Source organism: Pseudophryne corroboree, chromosome 5 (genome assembly GCF_028390025.1).
Source record: "Pseudophryne corroboree isolate aPseCor3 chromosome 5, aPseCor3.hap2, whole genome shotgun sequence".
Taxonomy (NCBI): Eukaryota; Metazoa; Chordata; class Amphibia; order Anura; family Myobatrachidae; genus Pseudophryne; species Pseudophryne corroboree.
Genome location: NC_086448.1, coordinates 421,190,963 through 421,208,243, shown reverse-complemented (window position 1 = coordinate 421,208,243; position 17,281 = coordinate 421,190,963). Strand labels below are relative to the sequence as shown.

At 44.9% G+C, this 17,281-nt stretch overlaps 1 protein-coding gene across 1 annotated transcript in view; it reads right to left on the bottom strand.

The window, feature by feature from the left end:
- EXOC3 (exocyst complex component 3) overlaps window positions 1–17,281 on the bottom strand; it is a 141,801-nt gene that overhangs the window by 25,927 nt on the left and 98,593 nt on the right. Inside the window, exons 9-12 of the mRNA XM_063922795.1 lie at window positions 13,058–13,202; window positions 11,124–11,246; window positions 10,741–10,902; window positions 10,192–10,319 (exon numbers count right to left, since the gene is read on the bottom strand). Of these exons, the coding sequence (XP_063778865.1) occupies window positions 10,192–10,319; window positions 10,741–10,902; window positions 11,124–11,246; window positions 13,058–13,202 (558 nt within the window). The remainder of the gene's footprint in view (window positions 1–10,191; window positions 10,320–10,740; window positions 10,903–11,123; window positions 11,247–13,057; window positions 13,203–17,281) is intronic.

Genomic DNA, 17,281 nt, shown 5'->3' with positions numbered 1-17,281 from the left:
AACCACTTACCTGGCATGGTCGCATCAGGTGCGACCACACCAGCAAGTGCCTTATCTGATTTGGTTGCACAGGATGCGACCAGTCAGACAAACAGTATGTGTAACCGCAGGGAAGAGAAACTTCCTGCAGCTGCAGCTCTGCCTCCCTGCACCCTCCCCCAGTGTTTGCCGTGGTGCTGATCGGTCAGCACGGCCGGACCCCCCACCTGGCAGCTGCAGACAATAGCCGCCACCGGGGAAATGTAAATTAACCACCCCCAGTATATACCTGGTGGCTGAGCAGCTGTTAAAATGAAAGTCGTGATGCTTCTGATGTTCCAATGGTGCCGACCGATGTTCTGATGTTTGGGGGGACGGGGACGTTTTATTTAAAAATACAAAAAAAAAATAATAAAAAAAAATATATATATATATATATATATATATATATATATATATATATATATATATATATATATATATATATATATATTATATTATATATTTTTTTTAAATACGATCATTTTGGAAAAGTTTAAATACATGTTCTTTACTCAATTCACTCATAAACAAACTCAACAATTTCTGAGTGTTTTTTAGGGAAAAATTTTAATTGTCACTATGGTATATTTGGATAACTACATTTATTTGAACGTTCCTAGAAGTGCATTTTTACCATATAAAGCACAACTAAAAGGTGCAAGAAACCACTGGGAATTCCTGGGTTCTACCGCAACCACTGAGGATGTGAGTTAAAAAAATAAAGAAAAAAAAAATGAAAAGATTCCGTTTCTCAGAACTTAAATGGCTGTGGTCACGTCTACATTTCATAGTGGTGTAATACTGGGTAAACAAATGATTAAATGCACAACTCCTCTCAGTACAGCATTAAAATCTTTGTAACCTACCAGTCACCACAATTTTCCATGTGCAATGTACAGATTATGGTTGTGATAGGTCATTCAGTTGATATGCTCTAAGATTATACCTCCAAACAGTTACTACAACAAAAACAAGGAGGCTGCACTTTTGATGCACAGATAAAATGAACAATGTACCAGAGCGATTTAGGTACTCTAATTGTTCAATTTATTATTGCAAAGATATATATATATATATATATTAAAAATAGATAAAACATAAAACTGCATGCATGTCACTATTTAAAAGTATGAATTCATACACATGTATTAAGATATTATTACTCAAAAGGTCAGGAACTGAGTAATAGATGATTGAAGGAGTCCATTCCAATAATGTTCCTCTGTATCAAAAGAGCTTATCCAAGCAGCAAAATTCCTGGTGGTACATGGGAAATCCAGTGGGAGGTAGGCAGTTCACCGTTAGAGGATAGTGTGCTCCAGTATCTTAAAGACGAGCTCCTCATGCAATACGGTATAAACAGTCCTCCTGAGTGCAAATGTCTGGATAGTTTGTTCTCCAATGCTTGGTCAATGGCTTGGAATAATCAGGGGATGGCCCGGTCCTCTACTCCTGTGTTCCTGACTGTGGTAGGTGAACACCTAAAGCGTTTCGCTGCATCCAGCTAGCAGCTTGAAAAAGCTGCTAGCTGGATGCAGCGAAACGCATTAGATGTTGTTAGTGGCAGCATCATGCTGTGGGGATGTTTTTCATTGGCAGGAACTGGGAGACTAGTCAGGGTAGAGGGAAAGATGAATGCAGCAATGTACAGACATATCCTGGATGAAAACCTGCTCCAGAGCGCTCTTGACCTGGGGCGACTGTTCATCTTTCAGCAGGACAACGACCCTAAGCACACAGCAAAGATAACAAAGTAGTGGCTTCAGGACAACTCTGTAAATGTCCTTAAAGTGGCCCAGCCAGAGCCCAGACTTGAATCCGATTGAACATCTCTGGAGAGATCTGAAAATGGCTGTGCACCGACGCTTCCCATCCAACCTGATGGAACTTGAAAAGGTGCTGCAAAGAAGAATGGGCGAAACAGCCCAAAGACAGGTGTGCCAAGCTTGTGGCATCATATTCAAAAAGACTAGAGGCTGTAATTGCTGCCAAAGGTGCATCAACAAAGTAGTGAGTAAAGGCTGTGAATACTTATGAACTTGTGATTTCTTAGTTTTTTATTTTTAATACTTTTTTTCACGCTGTCATTATGGGGTATTGTGTGTAGAATTTTGAGGGAAATATACGTTATGGTAAGAACTTACCGTTGATAACGTGATTGCTCTTATGTCCACAGGTATCCACAGGATAACATTGGGATATTGTCGAGCGACAGCGAAAATGGCACCAACACGGTCACGAGCTTTCTGGCCTCCCAGGATGCATTGGGGCCTCCACTATATAGTCCCGCCCACTGACTCAGTCAGATCAGTTCTTTCCACAGCGATTTTAGACAGGAACATTAGGTAGAGACCTGTACAGGCGATAAGAACACACATGCACACCCTTCCATACAAGAAGGAAGAGGTTTAGTGATTGTCTAGATCCTCAAATCAGATGAGTCAGGGTGGGATCCCTGTGGATACCTGTGGACATAAGAGAAATCACGTTATCAACGGTAAGTTCTTACCATAACGTATATTTCTCTGGCTGGGTCCACAGGATTATCCACAGGATAACATTGGGATTCCCAAAGCCATTTTAGTGGTGGGGACGCTCCTGATTGCACAGGAGTACCTTACGCCCGAAGTCTGCGTCATGAGAGGCAAAAGTATCCAAGGCATAATGTCTGATGAATGTGTCTATGGAAGACCATGTGGCTGCCCTACATATATGTTCTGCTGAACAGGGGCGGAACTCCCGGAGGCAACGGAGTCGATTGCCGCCGGGCTCCAGCCCTGAAGGGGGCACATGGCTCCTTCATTGTACCCCGACTCAGTCAGATGTGTGCACAGCTAGTTTAAAGAGCAGCGGCTCCAGCGGTGTAAGTACCGGCCGCCGCACACTGTGCAAGGGGGGAGGGGCAAGCAGGACAGTCACTCTGCTGATGCCAGCGGCCGCCCAATCTTGCTGCCCGCTAACATTACAAACTGCACAGTGGCAGGACTGCTGGTGTTTCCTCATACTTTCCCATGGCATCTGTGATCAGCTGCGGCCCGCGGGAGAGAGACGAGCAGAGGCAGCGCATTTCAGCGTTAGGTGGGGTGTGCGTGGTACTACACGCGCCTGCCCCGCCGGCTGGCCTCAAACATAGCAGCCTGCAGTCTACCTGTCTGAGCCACTGACCCAGACCCTAGGCAGACGGCACTGTCTGACAGTCCCTGACCCCGGCAGCAGCAGGCAGCGCATCTTGGCGTTCGGCGGGGCACGTGATACAGATACACCTGAAGCCTCTGAGCTCTGCCCTGGGGACAGTGAGGACTGTAGAACTGTCTGAAGACTCTGCTGTGATTGTGAGTACAGTCAGACTGTCTGACAGTGACTGTGACAGTAAATCATATGTTTAAGTTTAACTTTAATGTTTTGGTAATAAAAATGATGCAAGAGGGTATTGCTTTTTACCCCTCGGCTCTTTGTGTTTCTATGGCAACTATTTTTTGTGAGTTTCATTCATCTATATAGATCATGTGTGTAGTGTGTTTTAAAATGAATAAACCTCTTTGATCCCTTGGTTAGTTAGAAAATCACAAAGAAATAGGTATCAATTAAAATCAATAGAAAATAATTAGTAGGCAACATGGTTAGTTTGTATGTGATGTCTGTTGTGGGTTACATCATGTGTGTTTGCATTAGTGAGGCATTTATTTAAAATCACATTCACAGTGTGCTTGGGGTGCAATGTTATGGCAGGATGCGCCTTTACCGGTGGCATGTAATAACTGTCACCCAAAGGAGCCTGTATTTGCATTTGACTCTGAATGCTGCCAGGGCTACTGCGCATGCTTGGCTTCACTGACCACATATTGCTGCTGCCATTGCCAGGGAGGGTTCCGGGGGACCCCTCCGCCAGCTAAATCAGTGGTATAACCCAGAGGCTACAGAGGGCTACTGCCATCTTCAGCTCCGGGGCGCCAGTCTCCAGAATGCATCACATTCCGTAAGTTGCCAGTGTGCTCTATTATGTTCCTGTGGCAGCCTTTGTGCTGTATTATTTTTCTATCAGTGCCGCTGTTTTATTATTTTCCTGTTGGGGACTATGTGATTTTTGTGGTGGCCTATGTGCTTTATTATTTTTCTATCCGTGACAATGTGTGTGTAGTTTTTTTCTATCTGTGCCAATGTGTGTGTGTGTGTGTGTGTGTTTTTCCTATCTGTGCCAATGTGTGTGTGCTTTTACCTACAATGTGATCAGTAATGCAGTGTAGGGTATAGAGGGGTCTGTAGTGTAGTGTAGGGTATAAATGGGTCAGTAGTTTAGTGTAGGGTATAGAGGTGTCAGTGATTTTTTTTTTTTGTAGGGTATAGAGGGGTCAGTGATGTAGTTGAGGGTATTAAGGAGTCAGTTAAAATACTAATATTTTTTTTAAGGGATGGGAGGGGGGGGGGGCACAAAATGTATCTTGCCTCCGGGCAACTGGGATGGAGTTACGCCACTGCTGCTGAAGCACCCTGCTGTGCTGCCCAAGAAGGACCTACCTTACGTGTAGAGTGTGCAGAGACATTAGCCGGAATAGGGAGATCTGCATGAGAATAAGCTTCTGATATTACCATTCGGAGCCATCTCGCCAGCGTCTGTTTACTAGCAGGCCAACCTCTCCTATGGAATCCGTAGAGGATGAAGAGAGAATATGTTTTCCTGATGGCACTAGTACGATCTATGTAGATTCTTAAAGCCCCGACCACGTCCAGCGACGCTTCTCCCGCAGATAGTCCCAATATCTGAAAATCTGGGACTACAATTTCTTCAATCAGGTGAAACTTTGATACCACCTTTGGAAGATAGCTAGATCTCGTTCTGAGAACTGCTCTGTCTGGAAAAAAACTTAGGAAAGGAGACTTACATGATAATGCTCCTAAATTTGATACTCTTCTGGCTGACGCCATTGCCAGTAAAAAAAGAACTTTAACCGTTAACCACTTAAGATCTGCTCTCTCAAGTGGTTCAAACAAAGGACCCTGGAGAAATTTAAGAACTAAATTCAAATCCCAGGGAGCTGCAGGAGGAACAAATGGAGGTTGAATATGTACTACTCCTTGGAAAAATGTACGTACATCCTATAAATCAGCAATCTTCTGCTGAAACCATACAGTCAACGCCGAGACTTGCACCCTCAAGGAAGCAACTTTCAACCCTTTATCCAATCCTGTCTGAAGGAAATCCAAAATCCTAGCTACTTTAAAAGATCTCGGATTGTAATTTTTTCCAGTACACCAGTGAATATAGGCTTGCCATATTCTATGATACACACGGGCCGAAGGCTTTCTTGCTCTAAGCATAGTTTGGATTACTTGTTTCGAAAATCCTTTAGCCTCTAGGATAGAGGTTTCAACAGCCACGCCGTCAAAGATAGGCGATCCAGATGACTGTGACAACAAGGACCCTGCATTAGCAGATCGGGACGTTGAGGGAGCAGTATCGGTGCTTCCATGGACATTCTCAACAGATCTGTGTACCAATGCCTTCTTGGCCAAGCTGGAGCTATTAGAATAATTGCTCCTTTTGCCTGCTTTATCTTTCTCACTACTCTGGGTAACAGAGATATTGGCGGGAACAGATATGCCAGCTGAAACCTCCATTCTACTGACCGTGCATCTACCAGGACCGCTCCTGGGTCCCTTGTTCTCGATCCGTACCTCGGAACTTTGTTGTTTAGACGAGACGCCATGAGGTCTATCTCCGGTAGACCCCATCTGTTCACCAGTGTCTGAAACACTTCTGGGTGTAGTGGCCATTCGGTTTCCTGAATGGTGTGCCGACTGAGAAAATCCGCTTCCCAATTTAGTACACCCGGGACAAATACTGCCGACAATGCCGGGAGATGGAGTTCTGCCCATTTTAGAATGGGAGTTACTTCCTCCATCAGACTCTTGCTGTGAGTTCCTCCTTGATGATTGAGGTATGCTACTGCCGTCGCATTGTCTGAGCGAATCTGGACTGGTCTTCCTTGTAGATTGTCCTTTGCCTGAACTAGAGCCAAGTAAACGGCCCTCATCTCCAACAGATTTATCGGCAGGCAACTTTCCCTTGCGGTCCATTTTCCCTGGAACCATAGGCTTCCGAGTACCGCCCCCCAGCCTTGCAGGCTGGCATCTGTTGTCAGAACTTGCCACTCTTTTATCCAAAAGGGTCTCCCCTTGTTTAAATGGTCTGTCTGTAGCCACCACGCTAGAGACCTTTTTACATTTACTGGAATCTTTATCATCTGCTTCTTTATCGTTTGATGATTTCCGTTCCATTTGGTCAAAATCAGGTGCTGCAATGGTCTGGAGTGGAATTGCGCATATTCCACCATGTCGAAGGTTGATACCATCAGACCCAACAGTCGCATTGCTGCATGGACTGACATTGTCTGGGCTTGCAATGCTTCCTGAGCCATGACCTGCACCTTGACTATCTTTTTCTCTGGTAAGAGAACTTTCTGTAGGTCTGAATCCAATATGGCCCCCAAATGAACTATCCGCTGTGACGGATTCAGAGACGACTTCTCCCAATTTATGAGCCACCTGTGTCTCTGTAAACAAACTATCGTCTGTTGAAGATGGCTCAACAGTAAATCTTGCGACTGTGCTAAGATTAACAGGTCGTCGAGGTATGGGAATATTCTTATCCCCTGCTTGCGCAGACAAGCTGCCATAACCACCATGATCTTGGTAAACACCCTGGGTGCTGTAGCTAGCCCGAAAGGCAGAGCTTGGAACTGGAAATGTTCCTGGAGGATGGCAAACCTTAGGTAACACTGATGTGACAGTGCTATAGGCACATGTAGGTAAGCATCCCGTACATCCAGAGATACCATGTAATCTCCCGGTTCCATAGCCAACATTATGGAGCGTAACGTCTCCATGTGGAACTTCGGGATCCATATGTATTTGTTCAACATTTTCAGATTTAGAATTGGTCGATATGACCCATTTGGTTTCTGGATTAGAAATAGATTGGAGTAATACCCCTGTCCCTTTTGTGATGGAGGTACTGGGACAATCACCCCTGACTGCAGTAATTTTTGGACTGCTTCTTGCAGGGCATTGGCCTTTGACTCTATACGAGACGGGCTGGTGCAAAAAAATCTTTGAGGAGGCTGCCTCCTGAACGGGAACCTATACCCCCTGAGATACTACATTCTGCACCCAGGCATCTGCTGTTGACTGTTGCCATATGTGTGCAAATTGAAGAAGTCGGCCCCCAACCCTGGAATCCTCCAGGCGGAGGCCCGTCTTTTCAGGCTGAGGGTTTCTGTTCAGGTTTGGAAGCTGGCTTTTTGCTAGCCCACTGCTTCCTACCCCTGGATTTAAACTGGAGTTGTTTAGGCTCCTCTTTTGCTTTCGCTTTGCTTTGCCAACGAAAAGAGCGAAATTTTAAACCCTTGGACTTAGGGTTATAGGTAGCCGGAAATCTGACCTTTTTCGATTCAGCCTCTGATTCTAGGATATCCGATAAAGGTTTTACAAATAATATATTATCCACAAAAGGCAATGCTTCCAATTCTTTCTTGGATTCCGCATCTGCCTTCCAGGTACGTAGCCAAATTGCTCTGCAAGCGACTACTGTCAAGGCTGAAGCTTTAGAAGCAACTGTACCTACATCAATTGCTGCTTCTTCCAAATGCTGGGCAGATTGTCTTAAACGGCAAAAACGATCCTCTTGCTCCCCCGAAGGAGAAGGGATGCTGTTCTCTAGTTCCTCTATCCATTCGCCCATAGCCTTTGCTACCCAGGCCGAAGCTATAGCAGGTCTTACTACTGCTCCTACTAGAGAAAAAATATTTTTCAAAAGGCTCTCTACCCTTCTGTCTGTGACATCATTCAATGAGGTAGATGACAGTGGTAAAGCAGATTTATGCACGAGTCGCAGAACATGTGCATCTACTTTTGGAGGAACTTCTCTCTTCGAACAATCCACAGCAGGAAATGGATAATCTCTTAGGAATCTTATACTTTTTACTGGGCGCTGCCCAAGGCTCCTCCATCATTTCCGTCAGCTCATCTGACGCTGGGAATTCAGCTTTTACTGATTTTGTTCGTTTAAATACAGGTGCTTTTGCTTTTAACACCGTCTTGGCTGGCTCTTCTAACGAGAGAACAGCCTTTACAGCATTAATAAGTTCAGCTACATCTTCTGAACTAAATCTCTGCGACTGATCATCATACGGAGTTGAATCTATTGTTTCCTCATCATGATCCGATGTATCATCTTGTGTAGTCTGCCACACAGACGTATCTGTCTTAGTCTTACCTGCCTCTTGGTTGCTTGTAGAGGCTACTGGAACCAAACCATAGGAAGGGAGCTGCATGTATGGGTTCATAGTGTAACCTAACCCTTGAGGTGGTGCTACCGGAGCTAACCTGTCCGCTATTGAAGATAGAGTCTTTGCGAACATATTCCATGGTGGCTCTGTTGGTGGTTGAACCAACTCCTGTTTTTTACTTCGCTGAAAAGCAAAACAGTTTGCACACAAACCCTCATAAGTGACCAATTGATTCATATCAATTACCCCTGACTTACAAGATAAGCATGTTAGGGCTATAGGAGTGCTTGATAAATTCTCCTCATCACTTTTGCCGCTCACAGACATGGTATTAACCTGTTATCGACTACACAATTTGTGACTGAAGAACACCCTATATGTCAGTATATAGAGGTGAGATCAATCTGACCACAGTGCACCTGATTTGAGGGTCAGAACAGGACTGACATTACATAGAAAAGTCAGCACACATACTAGAAGTCAGTCACATGTTAAAGCATTAAACATTGTCATATGAGAATACAACCTCCATAACAACTTATACATAAGTAGGAAAATTGTACTTCTGTTTTAACTGGTTCTATTTTCAACATAACATGCAGAAAACACAGTAATATACAGGTCTCATATGCAATAGGTACTAAAAATTAACAACGCATACTAAGAAGTATAGAGAATTTTTAGTACTGTATACCCTGCCTCCGTAGAGCGGGATACAGGGAGACTCACCACACTTCCATATCCAAGCAAATACGCTCGTAAGACGCCGAGTGGATTCAGACGCTACTGGTGTACACTGCCGCTCTTGATAACTGATAACGGACACGGACGCTTACCAACGGACACGGACGCTGAGCGACTTCCACGTGTATGCAGCTGCTAAGGCCTGCGACTCGGTCTGGCGTGTTTATCTCCAGTGTACACAACCGCAGCGTCTAAGCTGCGACCGAGTACCCTCGTGGTAGCGTCTGAGCCGGAAGTGAGGTCATTTAGTTCATGAAATGAGAGACACGCGGGAACTGGCCATGAACTCTGAGGAGGGACGGCCAGGAGAGCGTCTGAATCCCCCCGTTGACTTAAACTCCCAGGATCGCGGCCTCTACCTAGTCCTGGCGCCTATGATCCCCGGAGCGTAGCGCTGTCACACTCGAGATGTTCGGCGCATCACACGGTTTGTAGTCTCCACGAAAACAGTGTAGCTGTGTCCTGACCCCTCTAGTAAGAGGAAGTCCATAGACTCACCGTCTCCCCATGCTCCGGCCACAGCCTGGTTACGTCTGCTGGACCTGCTAGAACATCCGACACAGACACCCGTCGAGACAGCACTGATACCCGAAGGTAAGCGTTGTTGCGACCCGGTGGGGAGTTGTTGGAGCGACTCTTTCTAATATGCGTTTAAGACGCTGTTAAGAGAAGTTGCTCTAAAAAAAAACCCATTATATTAAGTCTATAAAAATAAAGTAATGAAAACTTGAGGCTGCTTTCACAGCAGCCCTGTGACCATGCGGCTTCCTGCCGCACCAAGCAAAAAACTGATCTGACTGAGTCAGTGGGCGGGACTATATAGTGGAGGCCCCAATGCATCCTGGGAGGCCAGAAAGCTCGTGACCGTGTTGGTGCCATTTTCGCGGTCGCTCGACAATATCCCAATGTTATCCTGTGGATAATCCTGTGGACCCAGCCAGAGAAAAATGAATTTTTTCCGTTTTGGAATAAGGCTGTAACATAACAAAATGTGGAAAAAGTGTAGCGCTGTAAATACTTTCCGGATGCACTGTATACTTGTCAAGGGTTATACATGTTAACAAATGTTAATATATTTCCAATATTAAGTAACTTAGAAAAAAAAGAGGGGAACATGTACAAAGCAACAAAAGAACGTTACCTGAGATCTGGATATCTAGTGACCAAAGTGGAGACTTCTAAGTAAAGAAGCGAGGGATCTGTAAGCTTTATAACCTCTGCAATGTCTATAATGGTTTTACACAGTCCATCTGTCTCTTCACCAAATCCCTGAAAAGTAAATCCACACATCAATTCCAAGGTTGACAAACATGTAATTTTGTTACTTTTCTCATTCTGTTTTCAGAACTCTAAAATAAACAGCATATCAGACTACAGGCAAAACGAGTTTGTGCTACCTATGTATGGAACAGCTGCTACAATATAATGCCTATGGAAACATTGACAGCCAATAGAATTTTCCACCATCTTACTGTACACCAGTGACAATGACCGTGAAGAATTTGCCCTGTACCAGAATTGGGGGAAATTGCTCTAAAGTTGGGTTTTCATTATTTTACAAAAATTGGGTATTCATTATGTTACAAAGCATCTTTTATAAAGTCCCTTCTAATAGTTTGTTTAGCACAATTATTGTATATGTCAATGTAACAATGTAGCTACATTTATTTTCAAAGCAATGACCACTTACAGAAGTAAGACGCTTAAACAGAAACTTGAACTGTTCTGCTTCCTTAATCATGCGCTCTGCACCTTCTTTGCGTTCTTCAGCATTTCTGAAGCATATCCGCCTCTGCATTATTGCTTTAATGTACTCTGTCACTACTTTCCTGTGGGCTTTAATGGTCATTTTCTAAGAAAAAAAAAAAATTACATGCAGATATGTATATTTTCTGTTCCATAACATATTTATAACGTCACTTTAACACATCACTTTTATACCTCCAATTTTCCCCAAATACAACCCTTCCAGCAAATCGGTATAAACTGTGATTCACATATTAAAGTTAACCACAACTAAAATACTGTAGTCAATATTTTATTGGGTGCTGAACAAATTAAAATGGCACATACCTGCTTGTAATGGGTTTTAATTTTTGCAAAGTCATTAAAATAATCTTCTATGGTGACACATATGGTATCCACTGCGTTAGAGCCCCCAAGCCATTTCCTGGTCATCAAGTCATTCAGATGTTGCTAAAAGAATGAGTAAAAAGTGATACGATGGTATAAAATAATGTAAATAATATCTTCATATATTTATTTATATAGTGGCAGAATACGCTGTAGAGCTTTATAATTACTATGCACACTCCTGCCAGTATATGGTCACAAACTTCCATGCATCTTCTAATGCTAATTTACACCACAGTAGAGCATACATTATAGTGAAATATACCAAGTAATAAACACTACATATGCATATCTTCTGCAGGGCTATTCCATGTCAGAAAATGTAGTACATGAAGGGGGCAGAAAATGTGGCTCGGTGTGAGAGGTACAGACCTTAGGGCAGATTCCAATCAGACGCCAAGGCTGTCTTAACAGCATTATAGGCCCTGGGGAAAGCAACTCACTGGGTCCCCTACACACCCATTCATAGGAAGAAAAAAAACCTGTGCTCCAGCAATGTCTCTCCACATGCTTCCATACAGTGAATGGCTGTCAGCACTCCGATTGGAGGATCGCTTCCGCCATACACTGTCTGACTGCAGGCTGAGAGGCAGGTAGAGAATGCTGCTTCGCCGCTCTGATTGTGTAACCACCACCTGCCCCTGCTTGATGGCCCCTAGAACTGGGAATCTGCCCAGTGTGCCTATACGTTAAAATGGCCCTTTCAGACGCTGTTCCATTAATATAGGTTTAGACAAAAAACAACTCTCTCTCCAATGATTAATTAGGGATTTAGAAGTTTTTAAATGGTCAGATCTGGCCAACGTAGACATGCCTTTGAGGTGACTTTCTACAAAAAGCTGGAGACTGGGCTAAATGGAAAACATAGGTTTTGTCAACAGTCAATATGTTGAAAAACTATTTATGGGCAAGAAAATGCAGACATTATGCTGACACATTTGTAATGTTCAACTGTGTCAGTATTAAAACTTTAAGTATAATGATTTACATTCATGTTTAAAGATATTGGGGGGTATACAATTACCCGCTGTAGTTTACTGCAGGTAATAGCATTGTCGTGGGCTATCTAATTAGACCCGATAAGCCGGCACAAGCCACAGCTTATCTGGGATTTTGTTTCACCTGCCTCAGGCAAGACAAAATTCCCCAAAACAGCTCAATTTCCCTGAACGTGCGTTTTCGTGAGAAAATACATTTTTTGTACAGGTGATCTAATTAGATAGCCTGTAAAGAAATATCGGTGAAACATCGGGAAAAATTGCATTAAGTGCACATTTTTTTGTGCCCAATATTTTATTGTGATTGATTGGATACTCCCCCCCACTCCTTAATAGAGAGACTGTTAAAATGCCTTATATATAACATTCCATAATGCCATTGCAGAATTCTCCCGTACACATATAAGTTTGTCAACATACAGATTACTTCTCTGTTAAATGATGTGGGACAGGTATCTGGAGGTGTAGTATAAATTAACTTGAAGTTGGGAGTTAGCTGTGAGTGGCTAAAAATGACATAAAAATCACCTTACAGACATTCCGATGTTCCCCATGTACATTAGAGGCTTTTCTTTGATGAAAACACTTGCTTAATATAAAGATTACCTTTTACATGCCCCAAATACTTTGCTTATTAATATGTAGGCTCTTTATAGATAAAGGATAATGACACGTAAGTGACAAATGTAAAATGCTGACATTTGAGGCTGTCCTGGAATAAGGGGAAATGCACCTTACTACACAAGATATAAGCACTGTGTACAAACATGAAACAGGAGAGGGCAGGACAGCAGTTATTGCAGTATATACAACAAAAGAAATATATGGAAACTGAACAATACATAACTAAAGAAGGTCAGGGCAGCATGTCCTCACCTCTAAGTCCATGAACACTTCATCAAGTAGACTTTTGCATCCATTACTGGCTATGGTGTCTAATATGGAGTCCATATTTGTAGAGCCAGTTGTCACGATATCCTCGTCACTTAAATATTTTCTTTTCAGACTCACAACTGATTCCCTACAAAACAACAGTGAAACAGTTGTAGCTTTCAATTATTACGTCCAGTATAAAAATAAAAATAAAGATTTTAATTACCTACCGGTAAATCCTTTTCTCGTAGTCCGTAAGGGATACTGGGGACACTTAGTATGATGGCTATAGATGGGGTCCGAAGGAGCCGGTGCACTTTAAATTTCTTCAACAGGGTGTGCTGGCTCCTCCCCTCTATGCCCTCCCTCACAGCTCAGTCTAGGAAAACTGTACTCGAAGGAGATGGACATACTTGATAGGAGGAAAAATGACAAGACAATTAGTGGTGGGATTAACGAACAAGCACACAGCAAAACAAACACACTAGCAACAGCTAGTGAAACCAGAAAACAGCAACAGCTGTGTAACCAACTTCACACAACAACAATAACTTGCAGGAAGGCGAAGTACAGAGGTGGGCGCCCAGTATCCCTTATGGACGAGAAAAGGATTTACCGGTAGGTAATTAAAATCCTCCTTTCTCTATCATTCATAAGGGATATTGGGGACACTTCGTACGATGGGGACGTCCCAAAGCTCCAGGAACGGGTGGGAACATGCTGAGACGCCTGCAGCACCGTACGTGCAAACTGAACATCCTCAGTAGCCAGGGTATCAAACCTGTAGAACTTGACAAACGTTTGTCCCTGACCAGGTAGCGGCCCGGCATAGTTGCAAAGCCAAGACACCACGGGCAGCCGCTCAGGAAGAACCCACCAGTGGGCCTGGATAGACCGAGAAACAGTCAAGGCCACCGATGCATAGGCCTGTTGAATAGTAAGCCTAATCCAACGGGCAATCGACTGCTTTGAAGCAGGACAACCCTTCTTGTGAGCATCGTACAGCACAAAGAGGGAATTCGATTTTCGGACAGCAGCAGTCCTCTTGACGTAAATCCTCAGGGCTCGCACCACATCCAAGGACTCAGGAATTGAGGACGTGGCCAAAGCAGCCGGAACCACAATAGGCTGATTTAGGTGGAATGCAGAAACCACCTTAGGTAGGAACGGTTGTCGAGTCCTGAGTTCCGCTCTGTCCTCATGATAGACCAGGTAGGGACTCCTACAAGACAAAGCGCCAAGTTCTGAAACTCGCCTAGCAGAAGCCAAGGCAAGGAGCATGACCGTCTTCCATGTAAGGTACTTGTCCTCTACCCACATCAGAGGTTCAAACCAAGAGGACTGTAGAAAGGTAAGAACCACGTGTAGATCCTGGTTGTGAAGGACACCCTGCAGGAATGTCTGTACCTCAGGCAAAGCAGCCAATTTCTTCTGAAAGAAAATGGACAAGGCTAAGATCTGAACCTTAATAGAGCCCAACCTTAAGGCCATATCCACACAAGCCTGTAAGAAACGCAAAAAGCTCCCCAGGTTGAAATCTGCAGGTGGATATTTTCGGCCCTCACACCAGGAGACGTATCGTTTCCGGATGTGGTGGTTCCGCTCAACCGCCATGCCGTTAAACGAAGCCGCCTTAAGTCCGGGTAGACGAACGGTCCTTGCAGAAGAAGATCCTCCCGAAGTGGCAGGGGCCAAGGGTCTTCTATTGCCATGGCCAGAAGATCCACGTACCAAACCCTTTGAGGCTACTTGGGGGCAATGAGAATTGCCTGAACACCCTCTCTTCTAATTCTTTTTAGAACCCTAGGAAGCAACGGAATCAGAGGAAACAGGTACACCAGCCGGTAAACCCATGGCGTTGTCAGTGCGTCCACTGCCGCTGCCAGGGGGTTCTTAGTCCTGGAACAATAGCAGCACTGAAGCTTGTTGTTGAGCAGAGAGGCCATCAGACCGAACTGCGGACAGCCCCACCGATCTGTTATCACTCTAAATACCTGCAGGTGTAGACACCACTCTCATGGGTGTAGGTCGTGACGACTTAATAAGTCTGCCTCCCAGTTGTCTACTCCTGGAATGAATATGGCCGATACCGCCCTTGCATTCCTTTCAACCCAGAGGTGAATCTTGGATACCTCCCGCATGCAGGCCCAGCTCTTCGTCCCTACTTGCCGATTAATGTAAGCCACTGACGTGGCATTGTCTGATTGAACTAGAATGGCTTGACCTTGGAGCAGATGAGAAGCCTGCAGCAAACTGAGCCTCTTGGGTGACAGCTCCCCAACCCCGAAGGCTCGTGTCCGTGGTCAAGAGAATCCAATTCTGGATTCAGAAGCTTTGCCCCTCCAAGAGGTTGGAGGGTTGCAACCATCACAGGAGAGAAATCCTGGCCTGCGGTGAGAGACGCATGACCTGATGCATCTGCAGATGCGAACCCGACCACTTCTCAAGGAGATCCAGTTGGAATGGTCCGTGCATGGAATCTGCCACTATTTGGCTGCAGAACTGCCCAAACCAACTCCTGAAGTGCCTTCGCCTTGTCTGCAGGAAGGAAGACCTTCTGAGCCACCATGTCCAGGATCATTCCGAGGAACTGGAGATGCTGGTTTGGCTTCAGGTGAGAGTTTTGAACATTCAGAATCCAACCATGGTGTGAGAACAGGGATGTCGTGCAGCAGATGCTGTCCAGCAGTATTTCCTTTGATCTTGCTTTGATCAGCAGATCATCCAGGTAGGGGACAATGTTCACGCCCTGAATCCTGAGTTGAAACATAATTTAAGCTATCACTTTGGTGAAGACCCTTGGGGCCGTGGATAGGCCGAATGGTAGCACCTGGAACTGATAGTGTTCCTCCAAAAGAGCAAACCTGAGGTAGGCCTGATGAAGCGGCCATATCGGAATATGGAGGTAAGCATCCTTTATGTCTAGAGAGACCAAGAACTCCCCCTTCCCCAGACCTGAGATCACTGCTCTCAGAGACTCCATTTTGAACCAGAAAACCCGCAGATATGGGTTTAAAGATTTGAGGTTCAAAATGGGCCTTACTGAACAGTCCGGTTTTGGTACCACAAAAAGGCTGGAATAGTATCCCTTGCCTTGTTGCTGAAGTGGCACAGGAACAATGACCTGGGTCTGAGCTAACTTTTGAATGGCCTCCCGTAGCGTGAGGCGCGTGGTTTCGGAGGCCGGTAAACCAGACTTGAAAAACCTGCGAGGTGGAGAGCTGTCGAACTCCAGTTTGTAGCCCAGGGAGATCAGGTCTTTTACCCAGGCATCCTGGCAGGAGCTCTTCCAAATGGAGCTGAAGAATCTCAGATGAGCTCCCACCCTGAGATACCCCTGGGACACAGTCATACAGAAGGTTTTGAGGAGACAGAGCTGACGCTCTGGTCCAGAGACCCAGTGGTGGCAGGTTTACGTCACTTACCTCTGGAGCCTCGTGACGCATTTGAGGCACCTCTTGCCTTACCCTTAAAGAATGCTGTCCGAAAGGATTGCAGTGAAGGTCCAGTGTAAGAACGTCTAGCCGGTGGAGCAGCAGGGGAGGTACGTGGACTTTCCAGCAGTAGCCTTCGAAATCCAGGTATTTAAATCACCTCCAAACAGCCAATCACCTGTGAAAGGCAAGGCTTCCACACTCCTTTTAGACCCCGCGTCCGCCACTCACTGACGCAACGACAACGCTCTGCGTGCAGAAACCACCATGGTAGAGGTACAGGCATTTAGAATGCCAATTCCTTGTATGGTATCGCAGAGGAAGTGGGCAGATTCTTGGATGTGCTGAATCAGCGTCCCCATATTAGCCAGGGACTTATCCCCAGTGAGGCCCTCCTGAAGATTACCAGCCCAAGTATGTATGGTATGAGTCACCTAACAACCTGCAATGACAAGTTTTTGGGAGGCCCCTGCTGCAACATAAATAGAATATAAGGTTGTCTCTATTTTCCTGTCTGCGGGTTCCTTTAAGGATGTAGCCCTTGGAACTAGCAGTTCTGTCTTTTTTGACAGACGTGAAACTAACGCATCAACAGCAGGGGGAGTTTCCCAGACCTTTCGCCCCTCATGAGCAAAAGGAAAGACGGCCACTCATTTTTTTGACACTTGGATTATCTTGTCAGGAGTAGCACATGGCTCCCTGAAAAGATCATCCAGTGCCTTTGTGTCAAGAAATGTGACCTGCACCTTTTCTGAATCTGTCTCATTCCCAGGAATACTTAGGACATCCCTTA